We start from the raw sequence: 18,053 nt of genomic DNA on the forward strand, positions 1-18,053 counted from the left end.
AATCCCTGAACTGGCTGCCTTTTGAAGCCAGAATACATCTGAAAATCGCCTGCATGACACACAAGGCTATACACTTGAGCTCTCCCGGATACCTCACTCAGAAGCTGTCAATCTCTGGCGGCTCTAGATACACTAGAGGCACAAACAATCTGCTGCTAAAACCTCGAAGATTCAGGAAGGAAAAAACGTATAAGCGCTCTTTCTCAGGAATGGCACCCAGGATCTGGAACTCACTCCCTCCTGAAACAAGGCTCATCTCCTCAGTCACACTTTTTAAGAAAGAAGTAAAAGCTCTTCTCATGGCCAAATACACCTGAGCTTATAACTTGGATCTGTAAAGTATCTGCACCGATCTATATTATCCAGCTCGATCCCGACGACTATGTTTTTCCTGTATTATTCTGCTAGATCCCTATGAATATGTGTTGTACCTGCTTTATTGTTTCACTTACCTGACTATTTACTTGCATTATTGATTTACCTGTACTATTATGCTCCCTCACGTATTCATTCCCGTGTTTGGTATTCCCTGCTTTGTAAAGCGCTCTGATATCTCCAAAGATCTTGTTCGCGCTATATAAAACTTTCAAAATAAATAAATAAAGGGTGTTGCATCCCTGAATATTGCTTGTGTGCACATGTGGCACACATACATGCCCTTGTATGTCTGTCACATGGCACAGTTGAAAATGCACAAATTTGCATTTTCAAAGTTATTCGTTATTTACCACCAACTAATACTTGCATGTTCTTTTCAGAAATCCATGCTCTTTCTGTGTGCTGTGCTTTTGGTACTGGCGGTTTTGTCCCAGTGAGCTATTCAGAGTGTCATGAGAGTGAACATCTTGAAACATAGGGGGATATTTATAACAACACATCGGAGCATGGTGTAATGCCAACATTGGTAACGCCACACTCCAGCATTTTTTTAAATGCAGGGATGCAGTGTATTTACAAAAATGGGCGCATCTCGGGATTTCCATTAGAGCTGGTGCTAAAAAAGCTGGCTATCGCCAGCGCAAGCACCCTTGCATCATTTTGCTAGGGTTCATGCACTGCATGGTTGTTTGAGTGCAGATTGTTTAAAAACATTCTTGAAAGGCGATTTTCTCTTTCTATGTGTGCTGCACACACATAGAAAGAGCAAAAAACAAGGAGAAATTATTAACTTGTCCTCATATTGCCAGTCTAAGACCAGGTATTCCCAAATATAGGGCAGCAATGGGTGTTGTGCCCACTGCAACACCCATTGCACGCCCCTTTCACGCTAAGTGAAGTGTGAAATGGGGACTTATTTGCAATGCGGCGTTAAGCCAGATTAAATGGTTTTGTAATTTAGCTGCTTTTTAAATAACGAGAAGGGGATATCGCCACCAGAAAGCCGCTAAAAGTGACGTTCTGATGGCAATATGCCCTTGTTAATATGCCCAAATATTTTGTAGATCCCTTCTTAGTCTCTCCTAATCTACCTAGAAACTTATGGTATATTTACTAGAAAATGTTGGAGCGCCGAGCTGAGTCAAATTTAGCAGCACCTGGCTTCGACATTTTAAAAATGCTGTGATGTGCTGTATTCACTACAATGCGGGACACCCCTGCGATTTCCCTAGTGCTGGTGCTAAATTTAGCTGCGTCGTGCCAACGCAAGCATGCTTGCACCATAGTGCAAGGGTGTCTGTGTTAAAGAAATGCTTGTTTATGTGCAGGAAGGTTTATCCTTCCTGCACATAAACAGTCCATATTGGATATTTGTTGCTTTTATGTGTACTGCATTGTGCAGCACACATATAGAAGTTGCAAATCGACATTATTCAATCATTGTTTATGTGCAGGAAAGGACACCTTCCTGCACAAAAAAAACATTAAAAGCTTTTTTCTCTGTCTATGTGCGCTGCAAATACCCGAAGCCAGTCTGCAGACGTGTGCACACATGTTTTGTTGTCCTATAAGCATATGGTAATAACCATGCTGGGGATCTCAGGCCTGATATGAGGGTAATTTTGCCAAATGAGACTTGCAATGCAGTGAAATAATTGTCCAGTACATCACTTGCTATTTGACCTGATTAAGGAGCGTGACCAACACCACAAGGCAGAAAGTCAGACTCATAGTTCACAAGAGGAAATACAACTACTAACGTGTAAAATGAAATCATTAAACCCTACCCCAGTGTGTCTAAGGGGATATTTAATCACTTACCCAGTGAGTCCTGCGCTCGGACGCTGGCTCCGTGGTCGATGAGGAATCGCACAATTTCAGTATTTCCCACACACGCAGCGAAAGACAAGACGTGCTCGCCTGTTGAGAAGAGGACACAATGGAGATGTTGGCAAAACAGTGATGGAGACTTTGAGACAGTTACTCAAAGAAAGAACAAAGGGGCATATTATCAAGAACGGCGTTAAAATTATCGCCGCTTTAACGGCAGGAAACTGCTGCTAAAACAGCAATAATGGCCTTGATAATAAGCCCTTGAGAATTCCAATAGAAGCCCATTGTCATACCATTTTCATGGGAATTCACAAAGGCATATTTTAAAGGCCATTATCGCCGCTTTATACATAAAGCAATTTCATATTTCAAAATGGAGAAATTATATGTATTAAGGATGCATCATATTTACTACCCTAACACTGTGAAAGACACATTGTATACATTGTGTGCGCTCCATAAAGGAGCACTTCTCAAATTAAATGTTTTCTATTCCCCTGTAAAGATTATTTTCAGAGTAAACGAGGTCATGTGAGGTCTTTGTAAGAAGCCTAGAGAAGCAATGAGGGAATTAGTTGGATGTGGGAGTCGGATCTGCCATCACACTCTGGGGCATATTATCAAGAAACAGTGTTCAAATTTTTGCCACTTTAAGGGCAGGAAACTGCTGCTAAAGCGGTGATAATGGCCTTGATAATATGCCCTTGAGAATTCCAATATAAGCCCATTTTCATACCTGAACCTGTACTTCTATAGGAATTCACAAGGGCATATTTTAAAGGCCATTATCGCCGCTTTAGCTGCAGTTTCCTGCCACTAAAGCGGCAATCATTTTAACACTGTTTCTTGATAATATGCCCCAGAGTGTGATGGCAGATCCGACTCCCACATCCAACTAATTCCTTCGTTTCTTCTCTAGGCTTCTTACAAAGACCTCACATGACCTTGTTTACTCTGAAAATAACATTTACAGGGGAATAGAAAACATTTAATTTGAGAAGTGCTCCTTTATGGAGTGCACACAATGTATACAATGTGTCTTTCACAGTGTTAGGGTAGTAAATATGATGCATCCTTAATACATATAATTTCTCCGTTTTGAAATATGAAATGGCTTTATGTATTTTTTGTACTAAGCCACAAGGGGCCACTTAAACGAGTGCAAAAGCCATGGAATAACGACTAAAGATCTCTGCAGATGAGGTCATGTTGGTACTTCCTCAGTAGCTGATGGTGCATTGCTGCAAATGCAAAGCAATAATATCCAGTGTTTTATTGGAGCACGTCAATGCCAACACCTGCACTTTTTACAGTTCGCCACATGGTGGCGCTGTTGTCCAATTTTGAGATGCGCACAACAAAAGAGTAATTTATGTACCTCAATATTGACTAATACCTGCCTACAATAGTCTGAATTGTCACACTTGTAGGAGTGTTATGGTTAGTGGTTGTTTTAGGTTTGTCATTGGCAGCTCTGGCAGGGACCATGGGAGGTGCAAGATTCAGTGGTCTCCTCAAGAGGCACCTGGCACTTATTGTTTTACAAATTAACCACTGTGAGTGTCTGCATGGTGTCCTCCATGGGGACTATGACAGCCATGGCTGAGTCTCTCACAATAGCCTAGACGAGACACTCCTAAGCTTGGAAAAACTGTTGGCAGATGATGAAGTCTGGTACTGAATGGCAGCCTGGATGGGTGACACAGACTCTCATAGCCACCTCTCTCACACCACTGCTTGGGCATCTGATCTTACGAGTTGTTGTTGGTAAATGCTGATGTCTTGGTGCTGGTCTGGTGCAATTTTTTTGGGCAGATCTACGAGGAAGTGCCGCAGCGCGGCACCGCAAGCCCTTTGGCTGCTCCACGCTGCGGCACTTCTGAGGCAAAGGGATGTGACATATTTACAAGAATATGTTGCATCTCTGTGCTTCTCCCTCCGCTGGTGCACAAACTGCAGCCATGTGCTGGCGCAAGCACCCTTGCACTATGGCGCAAGGATGCCTGCGTCGTAGGGAGATTCTTTTTGTGCACAAAAACAATCACTACAAGCATGTTCCTCTTTTCAATGCGTGCAGTAGAATGCATCACACATTTAAAAGAGGAAAAAACTAAGAGAAATAAAAACATTTCTTCTCATTGTGCCTCGCTACGCCTCCCTCCCCTGAGGATGTGTAGCATTCAGATGCATTTCCAAATTTACGATTTCTCGTAAATCTAGCGATGTTTCTGGTTGAATGGGTGTTGTGTGGGAACACCCACAGCAACACCAATGGAACGCCCCTTCAACGCAAAGTGCTGCGTGTGAATGGGCCGTATTTACAAGGAGAGGAAAAGTCAGGCAGGGTGGCTTTTCCTCTCCTTGAAAATATGGAGGAGCCCCCTGTGTTGTGAAGTTAGCAGACTAGTGGTTGTGGGTGGAGCTTAGGGGGTGGACAGGAAGAGGAGGGGACGGACAAGGGAAGAGGCAGTTAGAGTAGGGACAGGGTAAAGACAGGTAGCAGAGAATAAAGCTCCTTAAAAGTAGAACCTGTGTCTGTGGTTCTTTGTAGCACGATGCTACAACTGGCGACGAGAGTGGGATAAGCAGGACTGCAGCCCACAGAATCAAATGGAAGCACCCTGTCCCCTGCAGCGTCGAGGAGAAAGGTCCGCTGCTGTGTGATACTGCCAGCCGAAGAAGAGAGCAATAGTAGGTGACCCTGCCCCCTGTGAGTGTGGGAGCCCGAGGGAGCCACTACCACGAGCGCTGAAACGCTCGAGCAAAGAAGAAGTTTTCGCGCCGAAAGCGCGAGCTCCGCCTGATGCGTGAGTTTTGGCACGCTGTCGGCACCGAAGAAGCGGGAACTCCGAAAGTGAGTTGGGAGCCTACCCCAATCCAACCTGATGCCTGCTGTGGTCGGGGGAGAGTGAATCTTGGGGTAGATCACCCCACGAAGGCCTGCTGCCGAGCGCTGCTGAGCGAGAAATAATCGGAGCTTGAGTGGCTCCGACGTCGGAGAATCTCACGCCCGATGCGTGAGACTTGGCAAGCCACCGCCGAGGACCCTGCAAAGTAAGGCGGGAGCCCACCCCAACCTCCCCTGACGGTAGCGGTGACCTGAGGGAGCTGAATCTGGAGGGTACTGCTCCTGAGAACGACGGCCGGTGAGTCCTGGGTGAAGAAAAGAGTTGAATGAAGAGAGAGAAAGTAGTGCCTGTGGAGGATCACGGTGGCCATCTTTGAGTCAGGCAACTTTCGGGACACCTTCCCTGTGCAAACTGTAGGCGGCCATTTTGGAGTCAGGCATTGAGCAAAATAAACAAGCATTGGCACCTAAAGTTAAATAAGCATTGGCAAGCAAACAAGCATTGGCGCCTAAAGTTAAACAAGCATTGATACCCGAAACTGAAAACAAGCAGTGACAAGACAAGCATCGACGACTAAGTAAATAGCAGGAACAAACACATCAGTGAGACAAGCGGGACGCCCCTCGGACAACATGGTGTCTGACGATGAAGCCAATCCACCGCAACAAGGCGACGTCAAGCCCAAGGTTGCAGGTGGATCGCACCTACGAGCGCCCGAGCCTCTCAAAGTGACCACTGGGGGAAGCATGGGTCCCAGTTGGCAAGAATGGCTAGAAGAATTTGAAGACTACATCGAAGGGTCGGAAGTGACTGCGGACAAGAAGAAGTTGATTGCCCTGCGAAACCTGGCGGGCGGGAAATAGTCAAAATAATCAAAGACCTTCCTGCTGCTGAGGCGGACACCTATGACAAAGTGCGTGACGCACTCAACAAAAGATTTCTTCACAAGAAAAATGTGGACTACGAACGCCATACGTTCCACTCGGCTCGTCAAGGGAAGGAAGAACCCATGAGTACTTTCATGATGCGCCTGCGGAGACTAGCCAAGCATTGTGAATTTGATAATTTCTCAACAGATGCTGCAATTAAGTCACAAATAATAGATGGATGCCACTCCGATCAACTGAGGAGGCGACTATTGAGGAAAGAACATAGCCTAGACGACATAGAGGAGATGACACGAGTCTATGACCAGGCGGAGGAGTATGCCGCTGATATTGAAACGGGACACAAAGGGAGTCACGAACAAGTGCGACGAGTCCACGCCAAAAGCGACAATTGAAGAAGTTCGAGGGACAGACAATGGAGATCACGCCCGCCCTCCCGTCAAGATCAGTCAAGATACCAGCGGCGAGAGCCATGGAAGAAAGAGAGAAAACCAGAGAGAGTGAGGAAATTTTACAGATGTGGGTATGATTACCCTCATGTGGATAGCTGCCCTGCTATGGGCAGAGGTGTCGGAAGTGCGGTCGAACTAATCATTTCGAAGCGATGTGTGGGGAATACAACAAGGAGAGACGAAATAGTGCAACCAGGACATCTCAGACTGACACACGAAACAGCACTTCGAGGACATCCCGGTCCGACACTAGAAGACATCATGCGCGAGCTGTCCAAGAACTGACTGAGCAGTCCTCTGGGTCGTCACACTCCAGCAGAGAGTCACGGCGGTCCAGGTGGGAACGGAGGTCACCGTCCAAGGACTCGAGACCTTCATCCCGAGACTCAGCATACACCATCGAATACCTGAACCTAGCTGCAGATCCAGACCAACTGAAAACGTATCCTCGTTTGGACATCACAATCATGACAATCATGGCAATCATGACACAAAGTTCGTACTAGACTCCGGTGCATCCTTGAACTATATTCCGGTCACCGAATATGAAAGAATGAGTCCACGTCCTCCTCTGACATTTGCACCAGTGAGGGTTTTCACGTGGATGGCAAAGAAGCCACTTCCCTGCCTTGGGAAGTTCTCGACGACCCTCAAGCACGAGGCAGACTGTCTGCTGAGCCTTCCGACAGCTGAACGTCTTCACCTAGTGGAAATCCTTTTCAAGGTTAGCGGTAACCAAGATGTGACCCGCCAATTTCCCAGACTATTTCAAGGACTAGGCAAATTGAAAGACTGCCAAGTGCGATTACACATCAATGAACAAGTCAGGCCCATCGCTCAACATCCGCGAAGAGTACCGTTCCATCTTCAGGCTGCTGTTGAGGAAGAACTCCAGGATCTGTTAGCTGCTGACATCATCGAGCGCACGGATGGTCCCACACCGTGGGTGTCCCCAGTAGTTATAGTACCCAAGAAGGGCACGGCCAACAAAGTCAGACTCTGTTTGGACATGCGCCTGCCCAATACTGCAATCGAAAGAGAACGACATCCGGGACCCCATCTGAGCGATATGATCTCCGCCCTCAATGGTGCAACAGTGTTTTCCAAGTTATATTTAAATAAAGGTTACTACCAGCTAGAACTAGATGTAAAGTCAAGATACATCACCACATTCGCAACCCATCTGGGGTTGTTCAGATATAAGAGACTGAGTTTTGGAGTTTCCTCCGCAGCCGAAATATTTCAGGAAGCCATTCGGCAAGTTATCCAAAACATTCCCAACACGCTTAATTATAGCGATGACATACTTGTATATGGTTCTGATCTACGAGAACACGATATTGCACTCAATCGTGTCTGTCATGCGTTATTGGAGGCCAACCTGACTCTAAACAAAGAGAAATGTGAATTTCATCAGAACACACTAAAATTCTTTGGCCACATTTTCTCAAGCGCTGGCATGAAACCTGATCCTGACAAGATCATGACCCTGAACAACACCAAGAGTCCCCAGGACGTCAGTGAACTCAGGTCGTTCTTAGGCATGGCTAGTTACTGTGCTCGCTAGATCAGGGACTATGCGACGATCAGTCATCCTCTCCGCATCTTGACCAAACAAGGTCAACCGTTTGAGTGGACTCCTCAATGTGAGCAATCCTTCAAGGAAATCAAGAAGGCGGTGGAGTCTGCGGATCACTTGTCTTACTTCAACCCACAAAGAAAGACTGAGATAACTGTGGATGCCAGTCCCGTCGGACTCGGTGCCATCCTGGCCCAGTAAAATAAAGACTCAGATCAACGTCGTATCATTGCTTATGCGAGCCGCAGCCTGATAGACCCGGAGAGGGCTTACTCCCAGCCCGAGAAGGAAAGCCTTGCCGTTGTGTGGGCATGTGAACATTTTCATGTTTTCATATACGGCAAACATTTCACTTTAATCACAGACCATCAAGCCCTTGTCACTATTTACGGAAACCCACGATCAAAGATGCCCCCAAGGATTGAAAGATGGGGCTTAAGGCTACAGGAGTACACATTCACCATCATCCACAAGCCTGGCAAATCGGAAAACTCGGCTGATTATATGTCCCGGCACCCACTTGCATCGTCAGTCTCCAAGTCATCCATCGCAGAAGAATACATACATTTTGTGACTGACCAAGCCCTACCCCCAGCTATCCCCATGGATACCATCCGGGAAAGTACGGCTCAAGACATCGTCCTGCATAAAGTCCTTCGCAGGGTTCGAAAAAAACAGGTGGAGACATGACCCTCAGGATGAAGAGACTGATCCCATTATCAAACGAGAAATGCAAGCCTTCCGGCATGTCTGTGGTGAACTATCAGCCACCACTGATGGCATATTACTGCGAGACCAGCGTATCGTGATCCCCACTCAACTAAGGCAAGGAGTGGTTGCCCTTGCACATGAAGGGCATCGGGGGATCGTGTCGACCAAACGTGCGCTACGAGAACGAGTATGGTTTCCCTATTTGGATCAACTGGTAGAAGAGACCTTGAAAGACTGTCACCTCTGTCAGCTCACCAGCAAGAGTGATCCTCCAGCACCACTGCACATGACCACGTTGCCCCCGTGAGTATGGCAGGAGATCGCCATTGACTTCTATGGTCCCCTGGCATCTGGCAAATATGTGTTGGCCATCATTGATGAGCATTCTCGATATCCCATGGCATACTTTGTACCATCCACAAATGCCTCTAGTACCATCAAAGTCATTGATGAAGTCTTTGCCACATGGGGTGTTCCCACGAAGGTGAAAACGGACAATGGGCCCCCTTTTAACGGGAAAGACTTTGCAGCTTTTGCGAGACACCTGGATTTTCATCATCGCAGGATAACACCTCTCTGGCCTCAAGCTAATGGAACAATCGAGAGATTCATGGCCACACTCAAGAAGACTTTTCAACATGCTACTACGGAGGGCAAAGATCTGCAAGTGGCTCTCAACGAGGTTCTCCGAGCCTACAGAACAACCCCTCACGCAACAACTGGGCAGTCCCCGGCGACACTCATGCTAGGACGCCCCATGAGGAATCGCATTCCAACGTGGGAAGGGGCCTTGCATACGTCATCGCCCGCACGAGACCATCAAGAGATGGTAATAACGGACAGACGCAATAAGGACAAAATGAAGTCATATGCCGACCGCCGGAGAAGAGCGAGGTCACTGTCCTTACATGAAGGGGACCGTGTTCTCGTCAAGCAAGAACAGCAAAGGAAGACTGACTGCCTATTCAAGGATGAACCTTTGCTAATCACGAAAAAGAAGGGAACAATGCTGACTGCGGAATCAGAGCATCGGCGAGTCACGAGAAACATTTCGCATTTCAAGAAGTTATCACGAGATACCACCGGAACCGTGGTGAGTGAAATGGACACTCCCACTTCAGAAGAACCACGTTCAGATGATCGTGATACCACGGGTCCTGTCCATGAGATAATGAACAATGCTGGTCCGAGAGCTAGGTCACCACGACCTCATCGCGACACACGTCCACCCAAAAGACTCATTGAAGAAATGGACTGAGAAGCCAGTATGTTTGTTTGTTTGTTACAAAGGGGGGAAATGTTGTGAAGTTAGCAGACTAGTGGTTGTGGGTGGAGCTTAGGGGGTGGACAGGAAGAGGAGGGGACGGACAAGTGAAGAGGCAGTTAGAGTAGGGACAGGGTAAAGACAGGTAGCAGAGAATAAAGCTCCTTCAAAGTAGAACCTGTGTCTGTGGTTCTTTGTAGCACGATGCTACACCCTGTGCCACCAGTATGTGCTGAAAAGGGACGTACTGGTGGTGCAGGGGGCTTGTAAATCTGCCCCTTAGTTTCTACGAGTGTTGTTTTAATCCCTGCCTCCATTGCTTTTCTTATGGGACTGTGTTGCAATACATGTCAGTGGCCATGTGAGGTGCTAGGCTGCAGTACATCTGCACCTGTGTTGACACATTTGGGGCTGGTGTAACTTTAAAAGTGGGGTTTGTGCATAACAATAATCCTACTCTTTTGTGGGTGGGTGTTCGTTAGCATGTTCCACCTAAACCCTCCATAAATTCTCTGAATTTTCTTCCATTCAGGAGTAAGTATTCTTCATTTTCCTGCTACCCCCCCCCCATGTGGTCCCCCCACATTTTCTACTGAAACTCATGCTTTGGCAAAGAGCCCTACAAATAAACGATTGCAGAGGATGTCTGTGCATGGATGCTTGCGAATAGAATTTTGTAGTGCAAAACTGTAGGTCTACTCTATACACTACAAATGCAGTTTATGAATAGGTTCATTTGTCTGCATACCCTGACTTACCAGTCTTCTGAGTGAGGGTACACTTTATGAAGAAAGGACCATGACCAGGGACAAAGTTTTAAAAAACTAGGGCTTTTACTGCTGTGCTCCAGTGTGAGGTGACTACTGAGCTAAGTAGCCGTTTGATATTAAACATACAGAAATAATGTTATGTTATGTTATGTTACGTTGTTTTTGTATAGCGTACGGCTACTCGAACTGGAGTGTCCCGACGCTTTTTCCACCAACGGCTGATAAAAGGTAACATAACACAGTAAAAACAGAGAGAAAAAAAAAATAAACCATTTAATAAGGAAAACAGACTAAGAATTAAAAAGCCACGTCTTCAGGCTCCTCCTGAACTGAAACAAATTAGAAACACTGCGCAAGGAAAGCGGAAGCAAATTCCACACCTGGGGAGCTCGACAGCTAAAGGATCTCGCCTTTAGATATAAAGAGCCTATTTCCATCTCAAATTATGGAAGGACGTCTACATCAACATCAGTCGACTTGCCATAATAATACAGCGCGTCCTCGGTGAGCTGGAAGGCGGTGCCAGTTGCTCTCGGTGATGAAACATCAGCTCCCATCTTCACCAGCTCCTTCACCAGGTCCAGGTTTTGTTGTGCTACAGCGATGTGAAGAGCAGTTTGTCCTGAAAGCACAAGGGAAGAGTGTGGTAAGGCCTGATCCTCTTGCATCCGACATTTTGCCATACCCCAGCAATCTATCGGCACTGGGGGCCACATTACAAGCCTCTTGTGCCACAGGTGCACCACTCATTGGTGTAATGGACGTTGAGGGGGGCCCCCTGCAAAGTACATAGGAGAGGTTCTCTCCGGTGTTAGTCAGAAGACTGCAGACCCATATCTACGAGGCCATGCAAATCCACTTTGCATGGCTTTTCATGGCCTCATAGATAAGGTGTAGGGCAATGCAGCACAATTCCCTGCGTTGCTTTACACTGCATCAGGGAGGTGTTTCAAGGACGTTGTGATGGGTGTTCTCATGCAACACCCAAGTGTTTTGCTGTATTACCAGACTTACAAGGATCTGTAACCCTGGGAGTGCATCAAAACTGTACACCTCACAGGGTAGGCATAGCTAAAAGAAATATCTTTATTTCTCCTTGTTTTTTCCTCTTCCCTTGTGTGCTGCATTTTGCATTTGTACCAGCGATCAGGAGCGGAGACACATAGGTACACACAGAGTGACTTACCGGCTCTTTGCAGCGGGGGCGGTCCTCCTTAGCGGGTCTTCACGAGAGCTCCCGCTCCTCGGGGGCTCTCTCTCCATACTTCTCCCTCTCTCTCCCCGGGGCTCTCCCTCACTCTTGGGAGCCCCGGAGGGGGGAAGACCAGGCGCCGGCTCTTTCTCGCTCTGTGCCCGCAGGGCGGGACTTCCGGTTCGTGGTTCGGGGCCGCACAGGGATTGGCCGACGGCCCTAGCACTTCCGGGTCGCCGCGTGCAGCGCGGCGGCCCGTTTTCAGACACGCAGAGGTTGGAGGGTAATTCACCGAGGGGTGGACTCCCTCGAGTGAAAGGATCACGGGGATGAGCTCCCAATCTCTGGGCAATGCCGGGTGGGCACCGGCTGTGGATCGCGGAAGTCGGAAAAATAGCGGAGTGGGCTCCCGCGCCGATCCTCACGCAAAATGCGTGCAAACAAATGCCGGGTGGGCACCGGCTTCACAAACGAAGCACTCTCATGGACCTTTTGATGAATGTGTGACTGCAAAGGACATCACCCCCAATCTTGACCAGGAAGCTCCCCTAATGTAGGGTAAATATACTGATGTATATACAGGGATCCTATAGCCCTGAAGAATGCCCCAGACCTGCTAGGCTACTAATTGCAGACAGAAACATGTTAGTTGATATGAGACAGGTCAGAGTCATTGCCTTCTGTGTACCCGCTGGGTCATTGTGTTTAGACATATCTAGGGTCCTCACCAATAAAGGTGAACCACTGAGGAATGCTGGGGTATTTTAAGTCTGTCTGGATCACGCCTTGTCCAGTAGTTTTATCTATGAACTCCCTCCTACCATTTAGTCTCTGAGGAGGTTGAGTCCACCCTGGTGACACTGTCCTACTAGGGTAGGGAGAGGATACCAATGATGACGCCTGACTCTCTTACGTGTGTAAGGTTTCTTCTTCCATAAAGATGGCTTTCATTCATAGCTTCACATCCATATTCTAAAAGGATGATTGGTTCCCAAAAGATTAGGAAACATATTATTCTCCCCTTTTTCTTCTTTTTCTTTATGTGTTACTGTACTCTTTTTGTGATTACAATGACACTTCTGGGGGTATAAGGTGACCTACCCTCCACCTCTCCATTTTGTAATAAAGCATTGTGCAGCCCACATAGAAAGATCAAAATGCCTCTATCCATTGCTTCCTGCACAAAAACAATATTGCTTGCAATGGAGGCATCCTTGCACCTCCTCAGACTATCTGCTGTTTGCATTTGTCACATCTGCACTGACATACATGCACATATTACCCTCATACAGATGTGATGTCATTGGGTCATTGACTAGATCTGGTGCCGCAAGGAGCAGGGCCTTTACAGCTTCAACGTGACCATACATAGCAGCAACATGGAGCGCCGTCTCCCCCATCGCACCTGAAAAGACATAAGAATGAGACATTGCAGTATAAAGAACTGGTGGGATCACAATTTATCCAGTTCCTAATTAGTAAAACAATAAGTGCCAGAGCTCTCATGAGGAGGGCACTGCAGCTTGCACCCCACAGTTTCCCTGCCATGCTGCCAATGATAGTAACAACATCACGTGATTTCCAAGAAAAAGCTAAAAACTTTCCTGTTTTAGTTGTCTTCCTGCTACACTTTTCCTTTACCTCTACACGTGCCGGGACACCCTGCCGAGTAGCTGAGCGCGATACAAATATATATAACGTAACATAACATCACATTCCTACAATTCGGACTATTCCAGAGCCCCAAAGCGATAAGAATGGCTTGGGTGGCAGGTAATCGTCATTTGTAATATATATTGAATTCATAAATGACTGTTATTGTGGTTTTCTCTATTTTAGCCTGACAGTGCCACCTTGTGGCAGACTGTCACAAGCACTGGTATTGACAATTAAGAGCCAGTGCCGAGCACCGGAAATAACCAGCTCAAATTCAGCACTGACCTTTTACTACATCCATGTGTATAATTGTTGGTAATGTTTAAGGTTTTTTGATGCTGCATTTCCGAAAAAATATAGAAAGTATGCTAAGGTTACAACATTCTACTCATGTTGTGCTTCCACGCAAAAAAAATACTCTCTAGTCACTTTGCATTGGCTTGGAAGTTCATACTATGAAAAGCTAAACAAGGCATGCCCTTGGACACAAACTGCTTACAAGCGAATGGCACCATCAAAAACTTGCAAGGAAAACTACCAATGTGCAGGTATAGGAAAAATGGGCCACGCCTTGGGCCACGAGTAAGCAAGCAATCGATAACTATGTGAGACTGTGCTCATGTGATAAACACTTTGCACTCCCCTAGAACTGGTCCATGTGAAACGTGTGTTAACACCTTCAATGCTACAGCAATTCTCCCCCGGGTGCTGGTGCCCCTAGTATCCCATTGTTCATGACGAGCTCAGCTCATCATGAGCACACAAGCAGTGTACTGCATGACGAGCTGAGCTCGTCGTGAGCATGGAAGGGGTTAAACAAGCAATCCAGAATGTAAAATTACATTTTTTTTAAAATGGCCTGGGATTTTCCTATAAAGGAAGATGTACGTCTCAGCTACCTCTGCTCAAACTGTGGAGTAGGCTTTTATATGTGCGTAGGCAAGTAATGGACACCCACTATGGGCCAACAGAGGTCTAGGAGAAACACTAGACCTGCTGTTCACACTTCCATCACCAGCAAGGAACAGGGGCCAAACATCCTCTGCGAGGAACCAATCACAGTGTCAATATGTAGTTTATTTTCAAACTTCAGCAGTCAAATCACCCTAAAACTACCTCCACTTCAGCTCACTCTATGTTGGTAACCATTTACACTATAGTTTGTCACTGGAAGTCCAGCAATGTCTTGAAGCTTAGTACCTCAAAAACCAAAATATTGACAGAAGAAATGATGGGCCTATTTCACAAGTTTAAGTTTACGACTTTCAGCATTCAGAAAGGTAAACAGACCAAAAGTCTACATTTATGACCTTCAATAGTCACAAATCTAAGTTACGAGTAGTAACTTTACGTCTGCAGTCGGGCTAGAACCTCCATACCCGGGGCGTAGTTTCCGAATTTGTAGCGGACTCTCTGCACTTGGGTCGGAGACTTTGAAAAGGAGCCAGAAAACAATATTTTTCCCAAAAATATTTTGCCAGCACCTGCTTATGGCAACTGAAACTGATGAGAAAAATGTTTCTTTATGTTGGTAACAGCCATCATATGTCTATTGTGCTGACATTGTAATTGTATTTATTTAGCACTTGCTACGCCTGACGAGGTGTGAAAACGCCTTTCAGAGAGTTACACAGTACTCCGGAACCCTCAAAGGATTAGTTGGTTCATGTCCACTTAGTAATCTAAGATCTCCTGCTATTTAGGATGTCCAGACATTTTTTTGAAGCATTTACAGTCAGTTCAAAACCCAGCTGTGCACCAGATCACTGGTACTCAATGTCACAGCCAAATCTCCTTGGTTCTTAAACAATTGCATTGGCGCCCCATCAGGAAAAGAATTCTATTTAACGCTATAGTAATCCTACACCTGGTACTTCATGGTACTGCCACTCAGGAGCCTATTTATAAGTGCTGTATGACATTTGTACACCACGTAAAGTGGTACATGCATGACGCAGGGCTCTCGTTTTGCTTTATGAACCCACGCGAAGCCATCCTGCATGGCTTTGAGTGTCCCCATAACTCTTGAGCAAAGTGACGCAGAGCACATCACTGCGTGGTCTTAATCTGCACCCGGGAGGTGTTCGATGGACATTGAAGTAGGTTTCCCCATGCAACACCCATGGAATTTGATGCTGTCCCCGATTTACAAAGTGATGTAAACCTAGGGTTGGCCAAATCTGTACGCCTCCCACTCTGCAGCACACACAGACAGAGGAAACAGCCTCATAGGATTGTATTTGTGCAGGAAGATGCCCCCTTTTATGCACAAAAACAATCATGCATGGAATGGAGGCACCCCTGCACCGTGGTGCATACGGTGCAGGGGTACCTACATTGGTGCTCGGCTGCCGAAACAGTGCCAGCGAAGGAACAAATGACAGGAATATACAGTAGTGATTAGATAAGGTGCATTCCTGGCCTTTGACTTTGGTGTAGGGTTTTGCAGCAAGGTGTGTCGCTGCACTGTCCATTGCCAAAATCCTATAAATCAGCCCCTCAGTTCCTATATTGTAAATTCAGCATCTTCCCCCTGGAATGGTCCCTTTGCCATCTCATGGTTCCTTTTTACTAAACCTCTCCAAAGCTCGGACCTAAACATATATTTACAGTTATGTTTGCAAAAGAATTTCATCGCAAGTGTGTAACAGCACGGGTGTAATGAAGGTATCGATGATTTGAAATTTCATTTTAGAATTTAAAGATTCATGAGTAGAGCACCTTCAACAGCAAGACATTATACAGTAGAGTGGATTGTTCCGCTTTATGAGTTTAGATTTAGGGCAAGAAAGGATTAGCTAAGGTGAGGTTGACCAGTTAAAATTAAGCAACTCAAAACCCCAGAAAGCTTTATGTTTGTGGGCATTCGCAAGGATGTATGTCATTACAACGCATGCTTTCACAACGCATGCCTTTACCACGCAAGTTTTACAACGCAAGTAGTTACAACGACTTGCGTTGGGGGGTGCTGGAAAGTAAGTAGTTTAATTTACTATTCCAACTCCAGTCCCCGTGGATAGTAGGGAAGGTGTTGGATAGTAAATTAAACTATTCCCTATCCTAGAGCGCCCCCCAGCGCAAGTCGTTGTAATGACTTGCGTTGTAATAGTTGCGTGGTAATGGTATGTCGTTGTAATAGTTGCGTTGTAATGGTTGTTCACCCATTCGCAACCATTTTGCATGTAGTGTCCCACCATACAAACACATATAAACCTATTTCTGTAATAGTATAGATTTTCCAAGATGGGAAACACTTGCATATTACATAAATCTCTAGGAAAATAATAGTTTTCCTAAGAAGAAAAAAAAAGAATAAATTTACAAAGAGACATATGAGCCACTTCTGGTAATTTTCAATTAGATGGAAAATAGGTAAGAGTACATTTTTGAAAGTAAGGGTACTGATTGGGTTAGATTTGTAGAAGTGCTCCTCAGAATAAATATTAATACACAACTAGTTGAAACTTAGGTTTAGTTCCAACTACAGAGACAGAAGTGCATTTTTACTTGAAGAAATGATATTCAAGATGCACATTAGCCAGCCTTGATCTGTGGATCACACATGTGCATCCTGAAATGTTGTCTCCAGCATTGATAAATTGAGTGCCACTATGTACATTGTTCAGAACAGCAGAAGTGTTGTACACGTGTTATATAAAGCACCGGCTATTTTTATAGTTAGGACTTCCCTTCAATTTAGTGCAGACGTGTTTGATAGCTGAGTTAGCACTTCTGGAATTCAGGAGCACCCATCTTGCCTTAAGGTATTCTTTCCAGAGGAATTAAAAGTTGAATGTGATTTTCTGCTGACATTTCCCATGTAGTGTCATACCATTAGGGTTCAGACAGCAGTGCTTGAATTATAGTGGAAAAATATTGAAACATTCTAAAAGTGTAAAAAAAGATTTGTATGAGGGATAGACTGTTTTCTTTCTCAGTGGTATTTCCTTCCTTGAATTGATTTATCATTCTGTTATGTAGTGTGTAGTCCTTTCAATCTGAGGCAATGCACAGAATATAACAGAGCACTTTTTTCCAAGATGCTCTCATCTAAACGCTACATCCTCCCAACTTACCCTTTTCATATACGTCAGTGGATCTGCACTGGAGTAATTTGTTGATGGCTCTCACGTCATTCTCCTTTGCGGCTAGAAGAAGGGGTGAATCGCATATCCTGCAACACAAAGAAGGGGAACATTTACTGAGATTGAGGACTAAGAAACGGTCTTACTGGGGTGAAGGCTTTCAGATGTTCAGAAAAAGCACATTTTAAAACATATATCCTTGTCTTCAGTCAGTAAATTAGAGATCAGGCAAAAATGCTTAATATGAAATCTGAGGGCCCGATTCACAAAGGAAATCTTAGACCTAAAGTCGAGGTATAGACATGAAGTATAACTTTAGACCTGAATTCTGACTTTAGACCTGAATTCTAACTTTAGACCTGAATTCTGACTTTAGACCTGAATTCTAACTTTAGAT

The 18,053-nt window shown here is 45.6% G+C and overlaps 1 protein-coding gene across 1 annotated transcript in view; it reads right to left on the reverse strand.

The window, feature by feature from the left end:
• Positions 1-17,741, reverse strand: part of LOC144767861 (transient receptor potential cation channel subfamily V member 6-like) — a 138,838-nt gene extending 121,097 nt beyond the window's left edge. The window contains exons 1-4 of the mRNA XM_078651220.1: positions 17,648-17,741; positions 13,198-13,320; positions 11,205-11,345; positions 2,200-2,298 (exon numbers count right to left, since the gene is read on the reverse strand). Of these exons, the coding sequence (XP_078507346.1) occupies positions 2,200-2,298; positions 11,205-11,345; positions 13,198-13,315 (358 nt within the window). The 5' untranslated portion in view covers positions 13,316-13,320; positions 17,648-17,741. The remainder of the gene's footprint in view (positions 1-2,199; positions 2,299-11,204; positions 11,346-13,197; positions 13,321-17,647) is intronic.
• Positions 17,742-18,053: the final 312 nt, after the last annotated feature.

The sequence above is a fragment of the Lissotriton helveticus genome, chromosome 7 (genome assembly GCF_964261635.1).
Source record: "Lissotriton helveticus chromosome 7, aLisHel1.1, whole genome shotgun sequence".
NCBI lineage: Eukaryota > Metazoa > Chordata > Amphibia > Caudata > Salamandridae > Lissotriton > Lissotriton helveticus.